The 15445-nt window shown below is 34.9% G+C and overlaps 1 protein-coding gene across 2 annotated transcripts in view; it reads right to left on the reverse strand.

The window, feature by feature from the left end:
* Positions 1–4406: 4406 nt before the first annotated feature.
* The window catches only part of LOC149422212 (uncharacterized), a 103456-nt gene continuing 92417 nt past the window's right edge, over positions 4407–15445 (reverse strand). The window contains exons 3-4 of one of the 2 annotated variants that reach the window (XM_089633158.1): positions 13897–14134; positions 4407–13420 (exon numbers count right to left, since the gene is read on the reverse strand). In XM_089633158.1, the coding sequence (XP_089489284.1) occupies positions 13058–13420; positions 13897–14134 (601 nt within the window). In that variant the 3' untranslated portion in view covers positions 4407–13057. Of the gene's footprint in view, positions 13421–13896; positions 14153–15445 lie in introns of both variants that reach the window. The other variant, XM_089633157.1, reaches the window with a different exon arrangement.

Below are 15445 nucleotides of genomic sequence, written 5' to 3' on the forward strand. Positions count from 1 at the left end.
GCTCCGCAAGCCCGGGCGGCGTAGGCTCGTGTAATGTCAATTGTCAACCAATACAGTACAGATTACAATTATTAATCGTGTTCTTATTTCACCACAGTATAACATGGTGTCAGGTGTGTCTTCAACATAGTAGGAATCTTGCAACTTTTTGAATTTCCTTTTCCTCGTTGTAGTTATTCGCCATCATATATAAAAGAGTAAATATTTACCTACGACTACCGTTTTTACTACTACAAATTGCCCCTTTAATAACACCTGCTCGCGTCCCCTTTAGAGTTATATCCCAGTTTTCAAGTAGTTTGTGGGCTACGCTAGGTTTGTATAGACTGGTTTGTGATTTAATTCTACCTAATCCAACCTAACCTAACATGTACGGAATATTTTCTCAAACGGTAGTCGTAGGTAAATAATTACCAAAGAAATGATTGCTTAAAACGTTTCCACTCGCCAACCATATCCGTAGCATTCTGCATTTGCAGAATTTGACTTGACATTATTATTGTAACACTTTGCTTGTCACGACAAAATAGACAAATAATAACAGCTTGTTGACCGTTATTTCTTTGTTAAGAAAGACAAAAAGGCCCAAATAAAGTGTTGAAATAGATTTTGGCTTTAATTAAACAATTATCTATGCGCTTTTGTTCCGTCAAAGGCGACAATTAATTTCGTTTTATCCGAATGACAGCTACCTACCTGACATCTGCTGACGGCAACCGGCTTCGTATTCAAAATTTCAAATACGTAAATGTTAAAAACAGAAACATTAGGATTAGAAAGGATTGGACCGATAATAGGCCACATGCATCACATTTAAAAAAAATCCGGTTTAGGCAAATATTCTAAGACGTTCCGTATTTTTTTTTAATCGTATTTTTGAAACCCTGGTGATTTTTTAAAAATTTCAACTCGAAAAATCAGACCATTTTTTATAAACCGGAAAGACGGGACATAATTTTATATGTGCAAAAAAACGGTAATTAACTAGCCGAAAGTCATTTAAAAAAGAACGTTTTCCACACGAATGTCACAAAAATGGCAAGATATTGTACGGAGTTTTGTTCATAACATCTGTCAAAACACCGCCATCTTTAGCAAAAAGCATAAATATACCAAACCACCTACTCATGCAAAAAGTCAAATCAAAGGTTAAGTCATAAATATACCACTCTCTAGATCGATATCTTCCGGCTTTTTGTATCCAACAGAATTATACAGTACTTAACCACAGATATACAAGCAGTACCTACCGTGCGGAGCAGAGCAGTAGACAAGGTAGAGGAAACTCAAGGCCATTTAAAAAAAGATGCGACCATAGACAACATAATTGCTCTCAGCCTACTCTATTCATTCACTAGCCCAAAAAAACTATTATAAAAATAAAAATGTCCTTGAAGCAGAAAAATGTCGAAATGTTTTCCAAGGGCAAGGTTCATCTGACTAAGAAAATAAACTTTTACAGTGCATTTCCTTAAGATGAAACTTGTTAATCTGAGAAGAAGAAACCCAAAATGACAAGAAATTTGCAAAAACACTGAAGAAAATTTCCAAAACATGATTGTCCGACAGTACGACGAAAAATTCCGACATTTGTCAGCCTCATGAACTCATGGTTACATATGTTTAAAAATCTTTAATTTCACCAAAACAATAAGATAATACAGGATAACACTAATCAATAACATGAATAAGTTTATCGATATAATAAATAACATTTATACGTTGTGGAGGACGACATGTAAAGTATGAAGCATTGTTCAAAAAACCGAACGAATAACCTAAAACTGTTAATTCACTTTAAACTTGAACTTACGTACGTAGTTTGAATATAATATGTTTGTAACTCGCTAACACTATACTGGCTTATATTGTATTTTTATCACGAACAACTTTAACACGCAATATTTTCGACGGAAATGATAGTATTTCGGCAGAAAATGACAACCCGCGTGTATAAATAAACCACTCTCAATTTGTTTGAATGATTTGAAACTGTCAAACGGGAAAATTCCGTCATCTCTTTCTGTTACACGAGTCATTATGGTAGAGAGCGAGAGATCAAACCAATCCTTCTGTTCTCACCAATGAGATCTGAGCTTTTAGCCATATTATTCGTTTTCTATAAGAATTTTGAGGTGGGCGTGGCGGTTTCAAATGAGTTTCGAGGCCAAAGCTTAGTTAAATGCCCCTGGGTTAAGTGGTTAAGTTCGCAGAGAACAAACAATAAATCTAGTGAACGCTAAACGTCAAAATCAAAAATTCGCCGGATATCAAAGTGTTGCCGTATAAAAAAAATAATCAGTGTGGAATTTTACAAAATTAAGGGAACATAATCGGAGACGGAACATTTTCATGTAAATCATTCAAAATCCATCATTAAAAATAATACTATACATTTCTAAAAAAAATTACTAACGTTTTCGTAATCTTAGTAAAAAAATCTATCCACACTTTTAGCCTTCATTTTAATTGATTCTGAAAAATTTGTTACAAATATTAAAAATGTGTCCACTTCCGAAGTTATTAATTCATCATCTAGAAAAATAAAATCTGGTACTTACCGCTAAGTCCGCTAACTTTATAGTTATACACGGGTTATAAAGTTTTAAAATCGTTGAACGTAAAATATATTAATTGTAAGGTATTGTTTTATTAATCTAAAATATAAATAACTTGCATCCCTCGTGCGGCATAATTTTCTTTTTTTAAAATTCAATTATAATTTCGCCGAAATAAATTAAAATGTTAGCCTTGGGCAAAACCTCGATGAACGAGGTTGTGTCTCGCCTTAAGAATTGCTTTAGGAAGTATAGGAAGGCTGGTAATTCGCGCGGGCGCGTTAGACCTGTCCAGACTTGTCAAAAAACTTCCGAAAGAATAAGTTCTGTAACTTACTAAAATTACGTTAAGTGACTTTTGGTGTCGTTTACATTGGGAATTTGGCCAAACTCGCCTTCAAGAGCGATTTACAGGAAAAAAACTTACGAGTCTAACCCCAGCCTTAGAACATTAACAAATAAAATTTGAGTTTAAACACACATACACTGGCATAATGAAGAAACTGATTAGATTACTTACCATTTCTTGTAATGAATTGAATTTGCAGCAACAATTTTTAAGAACACTATTACTTATATTGGAACTTATTTTTTTTAACTTAGTAAACAAATAAAAGTAAACACTTTATTAATAAAGTTTAGTCGTTCCGATTGAGGTTAGGTTTTGCTAGACGCTAGACGTTAGTCGAAACAAAGCGCGCGTAAGCGTCACACGTGGTTACACGAAATGTGTCATAATAATATGAAAGGTGGCGGCCGAAGCGCGCGCCGGTGGCGGTGCGCGGTGACGCGGTAACATTCGAATTTTCGATGCGTTCGTTCCCGAATAATGCGTTTGCCGTCAAACAAAGTATTATATTAAATTAATTAAATATTGAAAGTACTTAAATAAAAATTATATTGTGACAAAAAATATATAAAAACATTATGTTTAACAATTTTAATTAGTGGTCCACCTTGGTCCTGGATGGGCCCAGGACCTAGGTAGTCATGACCCCCCCTGGGCTGGGGCCCAGGGGGGGGGTCATGACCACCGTGACCCCCCCCCTGGATCCGCCACTGACTAAGCACTTGGTACCTTTGAAAACGAACATAAACGGAAAGAAAATTTTCCGATTCCAAAAACTGAAGAGATAGATTTTTTTTTCTGAAAATGAGCATCCTTTTTAATTATCGGTCCAATCCTTTCTAATCTCAATGTTTCTGTTTACAACATGACGTATTTGAGTTTGAAGTCGGTTGCTGTCATTCCGATAAAATTAAAGAACTCCATTCAAATCCGCTGTTAACGGAACAAAAGCGCGTGGAGAATTGTTTCTCTCAAGCCAACTTCTCTATTATTTGGGAATTTTCGTATTTATTGACAAAATTGCGTAAATTTGACAGCAGCAAATCGTTGTTGACAAGAAGCCATCTTCTTACCACAAATAAAATTACGATTGTAGCGGTCGCTGTGAGCACTTACGTAAGTTAAACTTCCGAACAACTTCCATTAACATTAACTTTTTAAATGCCAGTAGGTAGAAGTGTAGATGTGCACAGCAGGCCGTGAATTTTTAATCAAAATAAATCATTTTTAAATATTATTTTTATAAATTAAAAACATTACACCTTGAAAGGATATTTAAATGACTTACCAAATTTATTCAATATTCGACGTTTTTGCTTCCCTTCACTTAGATAAATATATTTAAAAAAAAACGGGACATATGTATGATACAGAGGGCTCAAAGAAGAGCGAGTAAACTCGCTATTTTTCTATGGCTGGCCTGCTGGGCACGGCCAAGAATGCGAGTAAACTCGCTCTTGGCACAGAAGCGGTTAATTACCATAGGTCGGATGCATAATTTGTAAATGCTCCTGTGAGTAACTTATCAAAAACTTACGTATGTCGTAAATTTTACTTACGAGTGTAGAGGCAGCCTTATAACCAAAAATTCAACTACCTGTAGACCAGTGGACTGCGGCACCTTTATTGGGTAATTTGTTTTAATGCGAATACCGCGCAAGAGTCCCAACTGCTCCTAACCATCTGGAGCAAGTGAGACTGTAAGGTATGTTGTTATTGAAGTGAAGGTAGCAGGGAGAGGAAGGAGATGGGTAAAGTAGACAACTGTTTTACCTCCGCGGGGTGTTACCCCAAGGTTAGGAACTGTTGCTCTAAAAACTCAAACTTCGAACATACAAGAACATAATAAAATTAAAAGAATGGGCTTCACAGTGAAAAATGAACTCAGTTTAATATTTACATATTATGTTTATTATTGGCTTTCGTATTACATCATTATAGAAAACACCCCTTTGCAATGGCACTCCTCAATTACACCATATCACTATACAGAATATATTATAACATAGATACACTCTATCAGCTCTTGCCTATGTTCCCAGTAAACCCTCAAGACATAGATTCAGATAATTATGTCACAATCTCAAGGCACTTGTTCTGGCCTATTTGGGTTTTGTCATACCATCCCCACATTCCACTCTAGAAAACAATACGTTCTGTGACACATTATCATTATGTTATACAAGAATTTATATATTTAGATCGATAGATTAGATAATAGAAACAACGGAGTAAGCCATGAACCAATATAAGTATGAAACCATTCTAATGCAAATTGCATCTACGCACAGCCTTCGTATATCTATCTGCCTGCACACCAAACGCAGTACTTTCAATGGTTCCGCCGCTTTGGTAGTTGATGCAGTTTGGTTTTAGCTCGGCAACAGTCCATGCCATATCCCCCTTTGTTTCTATTATTATGATTGGGACTGATTGAATCATATCTGAAGACATTGATCTCTTGTTTCAAGTTACAAATCTCAAATAAACATAAATTATCTATTGTATCAGTGACGGTCTGTGAATTTTCAGTTAATATACATTTTTTTACAACCTTACCACTCTAGCTAACTAAAAAGTCACGGACCGTCACTGCTATGTATTTGTAAAACACAATCGATGTAGTTTTTGCATGGCTGTATCGACGTGCGTACAATCGCGTTGTCCTTGCTCCACTTAACCTAACCTAACCCAACAGGTTCGGGATTGGCCGAATGGGGCAATAAAAAAAGAAGGGAAACGCGGTTAGGTCAAGGGCATGTACAATAAGATTTTCAGCATGTCGATACAGTCGGGAAAAACATGCAGTTTTATTTTTGATTTTACGGCACCTCTGTATAACAGTTATCATTTATTAATCATTAAGACTGAGAGGTAAAACACAACAACTGATATCTTCAGGTATGGTTCTATCTGTACAGTAAAAAAAATATGTTAAGTTGGCATGCAAAACTGGAAATGCTAATTTTTTTTAGATAAAAATAAATACACTTATCAAAACAGTGATCTATTATCGGTGGTTGTCTATCGTAAAATTGGGACAATTCAACACACCTTTAAAAAGTGATATAGTCATTAAAAATGAAGAAAAAACTTCACTTTTCATGATATATCATTTTTTTAAAGTGTGTTGAATTGTCACTGTGTTGAGTTATCCAGTTACCCAAATCAACATCTAATTTAGACTCAAATAAATTTTGAAAGCAAATTTCTTTGAGGTTTTGCATGCCAGAAGAAAGCATATTAAGTTGTTTTATATTGAAACTTTTCCTTCAATAAGTGACAGAAATTAGAGTTTAGACGTCAAACATGGAACATGACACATACCTAAACAATGAAAGCACATCTCACAAATACTTCCATACAACTATGTACTGACAATCTCTGACTTTAAGCATTATTTGCAAAAATAATAATATTAATCATTATCACAATTAGAAGGACCGAATGTTTGCAAATATTTTACAAGTGGACGACACTACCCGTCAAGAAAAAATAGTTTTAAATCATTTTCTATCTAAGTTTTGGACCAGAGATGACACATACCAGATGCGATTTGATATCTAAATGTTATTCATTATCTACATTATTTGTTTATCTGATTTGAGAACAGCTAAAGAATGTCTTTAAAATCTCTCTATCTAATTTTAAAACGATTAATGGCCTGCATTATAATCTGTCATACTACGATCTTATTCAATAATCACATCATTGGCATGACTCTTGATTGCAACAGAAGCAGATAGACACCTTTTATAAGAAAACCACCAACAGGATACATTTATTATCCCTTGTTATTCTGCAATAACAAGGGAGTACAAAAGCAGCCCGTCTATTCTAGCTGTTGCCGCAATTGTTGGTCACCGCAGCCATTTTAATTGCTATAAAAAGATGCCATGCTGCTTTTGTAATATTAAACTTCCCTTGTGAATGCGGCCATAATGGAAAATACATACTGACAGATTGATACATTGCATGTTACATCATTGAGAACAATGATTGCACACCAATTTTTATAATACATACATATCTCACAACATGCGGTATGTATCGTAAGTCTTACGACATAAGAAATGCGTATAATTTTAGTATACACGAATTGAAGAGGATTCGTTTGAAGTGTCTATCTAATTGTTACAATAGTTGTCCATTTCAATTGAAGTTCAAAGTTGCTGCAACGTCGTTAGATCTACATAATATGTAGTTTCAATTATGAAACTTTAAAGCAATGTGTTTGTATATTGAGATTGTGGGAAAATTTTTCTAATACAAAAGATGTGATATGAGGTTTTAAGTCCGACGTTTCGGATTGCGTTTGTACTGAGAGTGTTCAATTTGTTAATTTACTTTATAAAACTTTGTAATATTAGTTTTTATACACATAGAATTTTACAATATGCATGACATATTAATGATAAACTATTTATGAAGCACCAAGTTTATAAATCAGAATGTACAAATGAATACCATTTCTGGCAATAACAATTGAGAAGCTGGATGCAATAATAACTTTAACGCAGATAAACTGTTTTTGCTCCCATTGCTTTTCAGGTAGTTAAGGGGTTGAACTCTTCTTTATCTGCTGTGTAAATACTACTTCCATAGGTTTTACACAGATGAAGCTACACGCAAAAAAACTTTTAACGCTTTTTACTCAAAACTACAATTTTCATCATACTAGTAATGAACACATTACAGCAATGTCAAAGTAGTTTTATCAAGCATTATTCCCAGTGGCCAAATGATAGTGAGAAACATTAAAACAATTTTTTTTATGTTGAACTGCCAAGTAAAAGTTGAGTATAAAAATATTGTATTCTTGATTTTAACCTTTACAATGCTGGATCTATCCCATCATGCGGCATGTTTTGATAAGGTTAAAATTTATTGATACAACTGATTGTATTTGGTTGAATTTAAGAACATATAAAAAAAGTTATTTGCAAGGAATGGAGCATGACAGTTTAAACAGATAAAAACTTTAAACCAGGGTTGCAACAACTGGATCCTCACGAGGTATTGTAAATAATCATTTTCAACAGGGCTAACCTGCCACATTTATAGGGAAGCTGTTGATTCTCTGAATACATATCTATCTGTCAACAGGTAATATAAAACATGAACAAAGCCGACAATAATAAAGTAAGATTTATCATTTCTAAATATATAACACTTCCAAGTCGCTATATCTTCTACTCATCACAGCCAAAACAAAATACATATAATATTATGTAATCCAAGTGACAATATACAAAGGTAAGAAATATCATTATACATACATTGTTTTTAAACAAACATTCTAACAAACACGTATGTACACGTCATTATATCAAAAGTTTTAATGTCAAAAAAATTACTATGTAAATGCTCAGATTAACTAACACATAACTTGAATACATTATAAGACATTTATTTTAACATTGTTATGTTTTGCGATGAATTCATCTTAAGTGATATTGATAGCATATCATCTGAATACATAGCGGGCCTTTCTAAGTTATTATATTTCGTCGTTGAGTTAGTAATTTCATCAGTTAAGTGACAATATCTTCGAAACATCTCTGGGAAAAAAGTCATAAGTAAATTATTAACAACCCACCACACTAGTGGTAAAAATCTAAGATTCAATTGAATAACTAAGCTATGGATCGGAAAAAATCTATATTTTTAATTAATATCCGTGTATTAATTTCAGATATTTATTCACTAAATATCGTGTTAAATAAAACATGGAAATTGAAAGGAAAATATATCTTTGCTAAAGGCTTATTCACATATAGGCGATATTCGTTGCCACTGTGGGTAGCGAAAACCGAGTGGTTATGCATTATTCTCACTGTTCAAACTTAGGCAGATTCCGCTTCTGCTATGGGTAGTGAAACATTGACTTTAACCTTTCTAGTCAGTCACATTTGTGCTGTCCATGAATAAATACATACACAGTAATCATGCATGACTAGTGAAAATAGCACTTATTATTGAAATGGATAGCGATAGCGCCTGTTTTGTAAAACAAGCGAAAAGATAGTATGCCTAGCCGAGAAGTATGGTGGAATTGGCGGGGTTCCAGAAATAGTCTAGCTAGGCTTATGCAAATACCCGGCGGAATCCCTCTTGATGTTTTTCGCTACCCACAGCGGCAGCGAATATCGCTTATATCTGAATAGACCTTAATAGCTTAGCGGCATTTTTTATTTTTTGCGAATGAATGAATCTCAGATTTCCCAATATCTCAATAATAATTTGGAGACCAGTGTGGTGGACCATTAATACCACTGTTTGCTGATTTCTGTTAAGTGATAAAGCAACAGCCTTTCAACATTAAAAAAATTCAATTTCTTTAAATCAGTTGGAAAAATGGCTCTTGAACAATTTTATTGACAGTGTCACTTAACATATTATATTATCGGCGAAAAATGTAAAACATTGAAAAACTGAAAGGCCTCGACATCTTCATATATGGTTTTACTCGTAACACAAAATAATGAATACACACTCATTAAGGAAGTTAAAACAGATTACTTATATAAAAATTACTTTCACTCACAGTTAAATCACTCAGTTCTGATAAAATCTTAATTTCATTTATGTAGGTACTAGGTACCTATCATTCAACCTTTATCTTCTAATTGTGTCACACTCAAGTTGAGTTCATTCCCTTTGAACAACATTTGCACATGAATTATACTAATAATAATAATATATCATAGTGAGCCGCATAATGGAAACACAATAATGATGGTTACTGGGAAATGATTTTATCTTATTTTTAGCTAATCCAAATCTTCACTCTCTCTTTTTTCATGTTTCTGCTAAATATTTAAATTTCAATTTATTGAAACAATACCACGGATTTTATAATATTGAAATATAACAAAATGGCTGCATGACATCTCTTTGTTACACTGAGTATTTTGGGGCCGCGAGGAATATTAAAACATTGTTAATTTCACCAAAATAGATTGTATCTATATATTGGTATTGTCAGTGGAGGGATTTCAAATTTCTCTTTATAAAAGTTCTGCAATAATTCATAATTCGCACTCTTATTAACCTGTATTGACATAATTTAGAAAATAAATTATGCAAAAGTGAATAGAAACTACGAACATGAGTTTGTCTGTGACATGACATTGTTAAATCAAACGGCTATTGATAACTTAACCAATATTTTGGTAACTTTATAATGAACCCTTTAATTATTAGGAGACCAAATTTGTCCCAAAACATCATACGAATTTGGGTTCCTGATATTTAAAGGGTGAAAGGAGGTAAGTACCTGCATAATTTCAAATAATTATTTTAAATAAATCTTTAAAATTTGGTTCTTACCCGCCTATCTGCACATTACTATTTTTTATAGATAAAAGTTAACAGCAGTAACAAACCTCGGAGCCCATTGTAATAAATTCAGGTGAGAGACGTGATTACAGTATTGTGTATATCGTATATCGGGTTTAATGTATATCCCTAACGAATGGCAGAATGGAGACATGACTACACAAGGTGGGGGGAATCCTCCCGAGATCTTAGAAAAGCAGTTATGTTAGTCAGTGAGGTACACGGAGATATGATATATCCTGTAGCTCGCAAGCTACTATACCATTTTATGAGATCTTTACTTAAACTCGGATAAACATATCCTAAATGGTTTCACTTGATCCTAACTCAAGTATTTTGTGTATGAAACATCGCTAGTGCAATTGGATGATAAAACAACCAGGTGGACTATGAAAAAATATTTATAATAAAACAAAAACTCATCATTGATATTATAGAACAGGCAACTTTTTACAGCCTCTTGCCAGACCTGAGTGCAACAAATACAGACCGAACTCGAGAGCCAAGAGCACAGAAATTATATCTATATTAAACAAATGCTTACTGATGCAACCCTTGAAAAATCATTTTTTTTGCTCAAATCAAAAGGTTAGTACATAGCAAGAAAAGGTGTAATTTATGACATATTTTTTTAACCTTTAGCGGAGATTGGTACTTTTCATTTCTCTCGAAAAGTAAAGTTACAATGTCTGTGTGCTCTACACAAGCATTCAATGATCAATGTCATTTAAAAAAAAGGGAGGCCAACTAAATGTCATTGTTTATTTTAATAACGCGGAGTGATTACTACAACTATGTAACTCTCATTCAGCATTTTTGATATACACAAAAAAAACCATGCATTTATTTACTCACTTATGCGTCCCACAAACACGTAATAAGGTGTTGTAAAAACACTGATTTCGGAGTTACCAAGTTGTATTAATTACCCCTGGATATTATATCGAAGGTTCTTCATTCAAAAGCATCAGGCTAAACTATTTGGGTATAAAATTATGTTTGGCACGTCGAACTTATAGGTAAACACGGGCAATTAAAAGCTTTTTTATCGAATCCGAAAGACGCATAATTTTCTTTGTTAAGGCAAGTTATTAAAGCTTTATGAGAATAGATTAGTGTATTAGTTGATGTTACTCTGGACAACTACATATTAAATTTATGCTCTTTTCACTATTAGTGATCCCTGTATTGTAAAAGGTATCATTCTAGATTAGACATTCATTCCCTTAAACTGTAGTTTATATCAAACCATGAACCTGAGTAATTATTTATACAAATCATTGGTGTGACAGAGATCATGCTTAAGGCAAATTAACCTTTGCAAATTTAATAAATGTTTTGAATAATAATTATTCGTAAACTTGATTATGACTTATTAACACTTTTAAATTTGAAAGCTTCTAAATATAAGTGGAAAGATATTGAATTAAACCAGATGACAGGTTGTGAAAAATATGATTATGCTTGCTTGATTCTAAGTCGTATCAGCTTATAAAGAGGTATATGAATAACTTTTGTTAAAGAAAGTATGTACTTATTGTCCACAGTGTGAAATAGATCATTTTAGAGATACATAATCAAATAATTAATTACCTTCTGGAATTTTATATTGTTTAAATTGCATGACATAATAAAAATACTATGATTATTTACAGAATAGTTCGGCAACAATTTATTAATAGCCCTAAATTCTTTTTCAATATAAATTTCCATTCTAAAACAACATTCCTTAAGCAAGTAAGTAACAGATTGTATACATTCAAATTATTAATCTTTTTCAGATAATTGATTTATCTACGGTTTCGTAAAGTTTCAATATGTCGTCGCCTTTGCCAACGGGATAAAAATATTTATTAAAAACGGCGATTCGACCGTTCCTAAATTTCACAACATTCATTTTTTATTTTTTTATAAATTTTGTACACCAACACTCTAAATCACAATAATGGTGCCGAAGTGTAAAAAATATGTATATTATATTCACAAAATTTCAACACAACTACTACTTTAATAGAGTAACTAAAGAATTTTAAAATCACAGTTATTTAGTCAAGTCAGCCATAGTATGATACACCTTTAAACCTCCAGTACAAGAATAATATCTCCCCAACTAAGTCACTGGCGAAACTATCCACGAACCAATCCATTGATCGATCACTCGACGGCTGCTGCCTGCTTTAAACTCTTGGCGAGACATTTAGCGAGACTTTTGAGCCGATGTGACGATGCCCAAGCCTTAACTCTCCACTCTCGTATTGCACAGTTGTTAATATTATAATTAATTGGGTAGTGGCGGCATTCGTCTGTTATCCGGAATCCATGAGACTTTTCACAAGAAAGAGAAGCTCTAGTACCTACTACCTCTTTACTTTGGTGTTGTACTTTTCTTTTTCTTTTATGTAGTGGTTATTTTCATCTATTACCAGTACCCTCAACAAAGTATTACTCCTCCCACGGTAATGATTTGATCAGGTACAAATAACGGGACGAAGCGCATGCGGGGAAACTACTTCAATTGTACTCTTGCACTCATCGATATATGAACTCAAACGGGCACTCTCGTCTGTTGGGGCACTCTTTTGGGTAGTATCACCGAGCATGTATAGCAGACACTAACCTCAAAACAAAAAGAAAACCATCACTTAATGACGCAGCAATGTTCTGGGGCACTTGTTATTCTCTTCATTGCAGGCATTAACCTCAAAAAATAAAAGAAAACCGTAACTTAATAACGCAGCAATGTTCTGGGGCACTTGTTATTTTCTCAATTGCAGTCATTAACCTCAAAAAAATTAAAGAAAACCACCACTTAATGACGCAGCAATGTTCTGGGGCACTTGTTGTTATCTTCCGGGCAGATGTCGGGGGCGGACGATCTCCGCTTCCTATCCTCTCTGAGGCTGAGGTTCTCAGGGTACCGCTGGGGCGCCTCAGCGGGGCGTACCGTCATGGCGGTGGTGGTGGCTGTGGTAACCACGGTGTGCGGGTGGGGCAGGGGAGCGGGGGGTGGCGGGAGGGGCACCTCGCGCGGCATGAGTGACACGCACACGTCGCCCACCTGCAGGCGGTTCACGTGCAGGCCGTAGCAATGCATGGTGCGTTCTGGGGAGCACGAGGCCCAGCCCTGGCCGTACACGAAGAATGGGTGCTCCACTGGAGATTCCATGTCCACCTGGAAAATTTTAAATTTCATTTTAGAAGTGGTCACAGGAAAAGACAAGTCCTGAAGGTGATACAAACAATGGTAAGTTAACAAAACAGAATATTGAAGAAAAGCGAAGAAAAATAACAAGCAAAACAAACCGAACCTATTATTATAGCAATATATTCTGGTATTGAACCCTTGACCTCTGTTCTGTATCTAAATTTAAGCATCTTACCGCTCGCTCACGGAAGTCTAGTTGTTTTTTAAGTTAGTGTAAATGGCAAATTCTCAAGGTAGACGGATAAAAGAGAATTCCATTCTGTTTTTTCACTGTTCTGTTTTGTCATGGAACCAATAATAATTCTCCCCAGAGGTGTGATGTGTGATGCACTTTACACACCGTGAACATTTTTTTTATAGCTGGTGGTTGAGAACCCAAAGCGTGTTTCGTAACTTTAGCGAAGAGAGAGTTTGTGCATTAAAACAGCAGCAAAAATACCAACCTGCGCCCTGTTCCTGTTGTAGCTGAGGGTCAGCGTAACGGTGTCGGTATCTGGCCTCCTCAGCAGGCGCACGACCGTGCTGTCAGCCAGCCGGAGCTCGGCACTGCGCTCTGCCGACAACACAAAGTCCTCGGTGCGCATGTCCTCGACGCGACGCAGCTGCCCACCGTCCAGCTGGATGAGCGCACCCCGGGTAAAGCGACCAGCGGCCGGGGCGGGACGCTCACGTGACAGCAGCCTGCGGACATTGTGCAAACTGCTCAGTTGAAAGACGATTTAGTTAGAAGTACATTGTAAATGACAAGCCAGGATAACATTATGCAAACTGCTAGGTTGAAAGACGGTTTAGTTGAAGTACATTGTAAATAACGAGCAACGGTAAAATCGCACAAACTGCTCAGTGGTTTATTTATGTGCTCAGTTGAAAGAGGGTTCAGTTAGAAATACATTGGGGAATGAAGAAGGCTTTCAAGGTGCTCAGATTAAAGTGACAAGCAAAAGGTAATATTGTGTTAACTGCTCAGTTGACTATATTTAGTAGAAGTACATTTAAAAATTGATAAGCGCGGTTCCATGACACATCAGAAATTTGTAAAATTGACAAGCAACTAGTAGTGGCTCGTTACTTTTGAGTGGACTAGACTGCTAATATTGCAAAAATGGCATTATTGATGTTGTTGTATCTGAAAATAATTGGTATTTTTTTTCGAAAGTTCGGTTTTTTGGATGAAGATTTTCAGGAAATCCGTGCCAAACTGAAATTTCCTTAAAATCTTCATACAAAAAATAGAATTTTCGAAGAAAAAAATCTAACTAAACAACACCAATAATGTCGAATTTGTCAAACTTAGCACCCTATCACACTCAAAAATGACGAGCCGCCACTGGAAGCAACCCAACCCAACCCAAATCAAACCTAACCTAACCTATTTTTAACATGTTCTGTCACTGAAACTGAAACCTAACCTAACATATTTTTTATTATGTTCTGTTTTGGCACTGTTATGTTGATGAAAAAGACAGGGAATACTCGGACTGCAACAAGCTGTAGATATTCGAAATATGTAGGTACACGGAGAGCCGTGCTGTTTTTTTTTAAGAACTATGCAGTCATTGTTTGAAGCTGGCGGTTATCGATATCGACTGCTTGAAGCCTTTGACAGCTAGAGCAGTTCGACATAACAACTTGAAGCTGTTGACAAAATATAATATCTTTGAAATTGGCTACTAGCCGGCCCAAGAGATGGTGCAACTAGGGCAAACATTGAAAATAGATGTTATAAATCTGTTATTTTATTTTACTTCTTCGGGAAGACTATTAATACTTTATCAATTTGTAAACATAATTATTCTGCATTTGTTGTGTACAAAATAAACGAGTTTTGATATTATATTTATGCCGTAATGATGCATTTAGTTGTGATTGTAATGAGTTATATTTGAATATTTGTAACATTGATAGAGTCGTCTTCAATTTTAGAACTATAAATGTATCACTTCCAACAACCATTGAAATATATTTTACAGGCAAGTAGTACCTAGTATTATT

This window comes from Hesperophylax consimilis, chromosome 7 (assembly GCF_061612785.1).
Source record: "Hesperophylax consimilis isolate HC1 chromosome 7, BYU_Hcon_1.0, whole genome shotgun sequence".
Classification (NCBI taxonomy): Eukaryota; Metazoa; Arthropoda; class Insecta; order Trichoptera; family Limnephilidae; genus Hesperophylax; species Hesperophylax consimilis.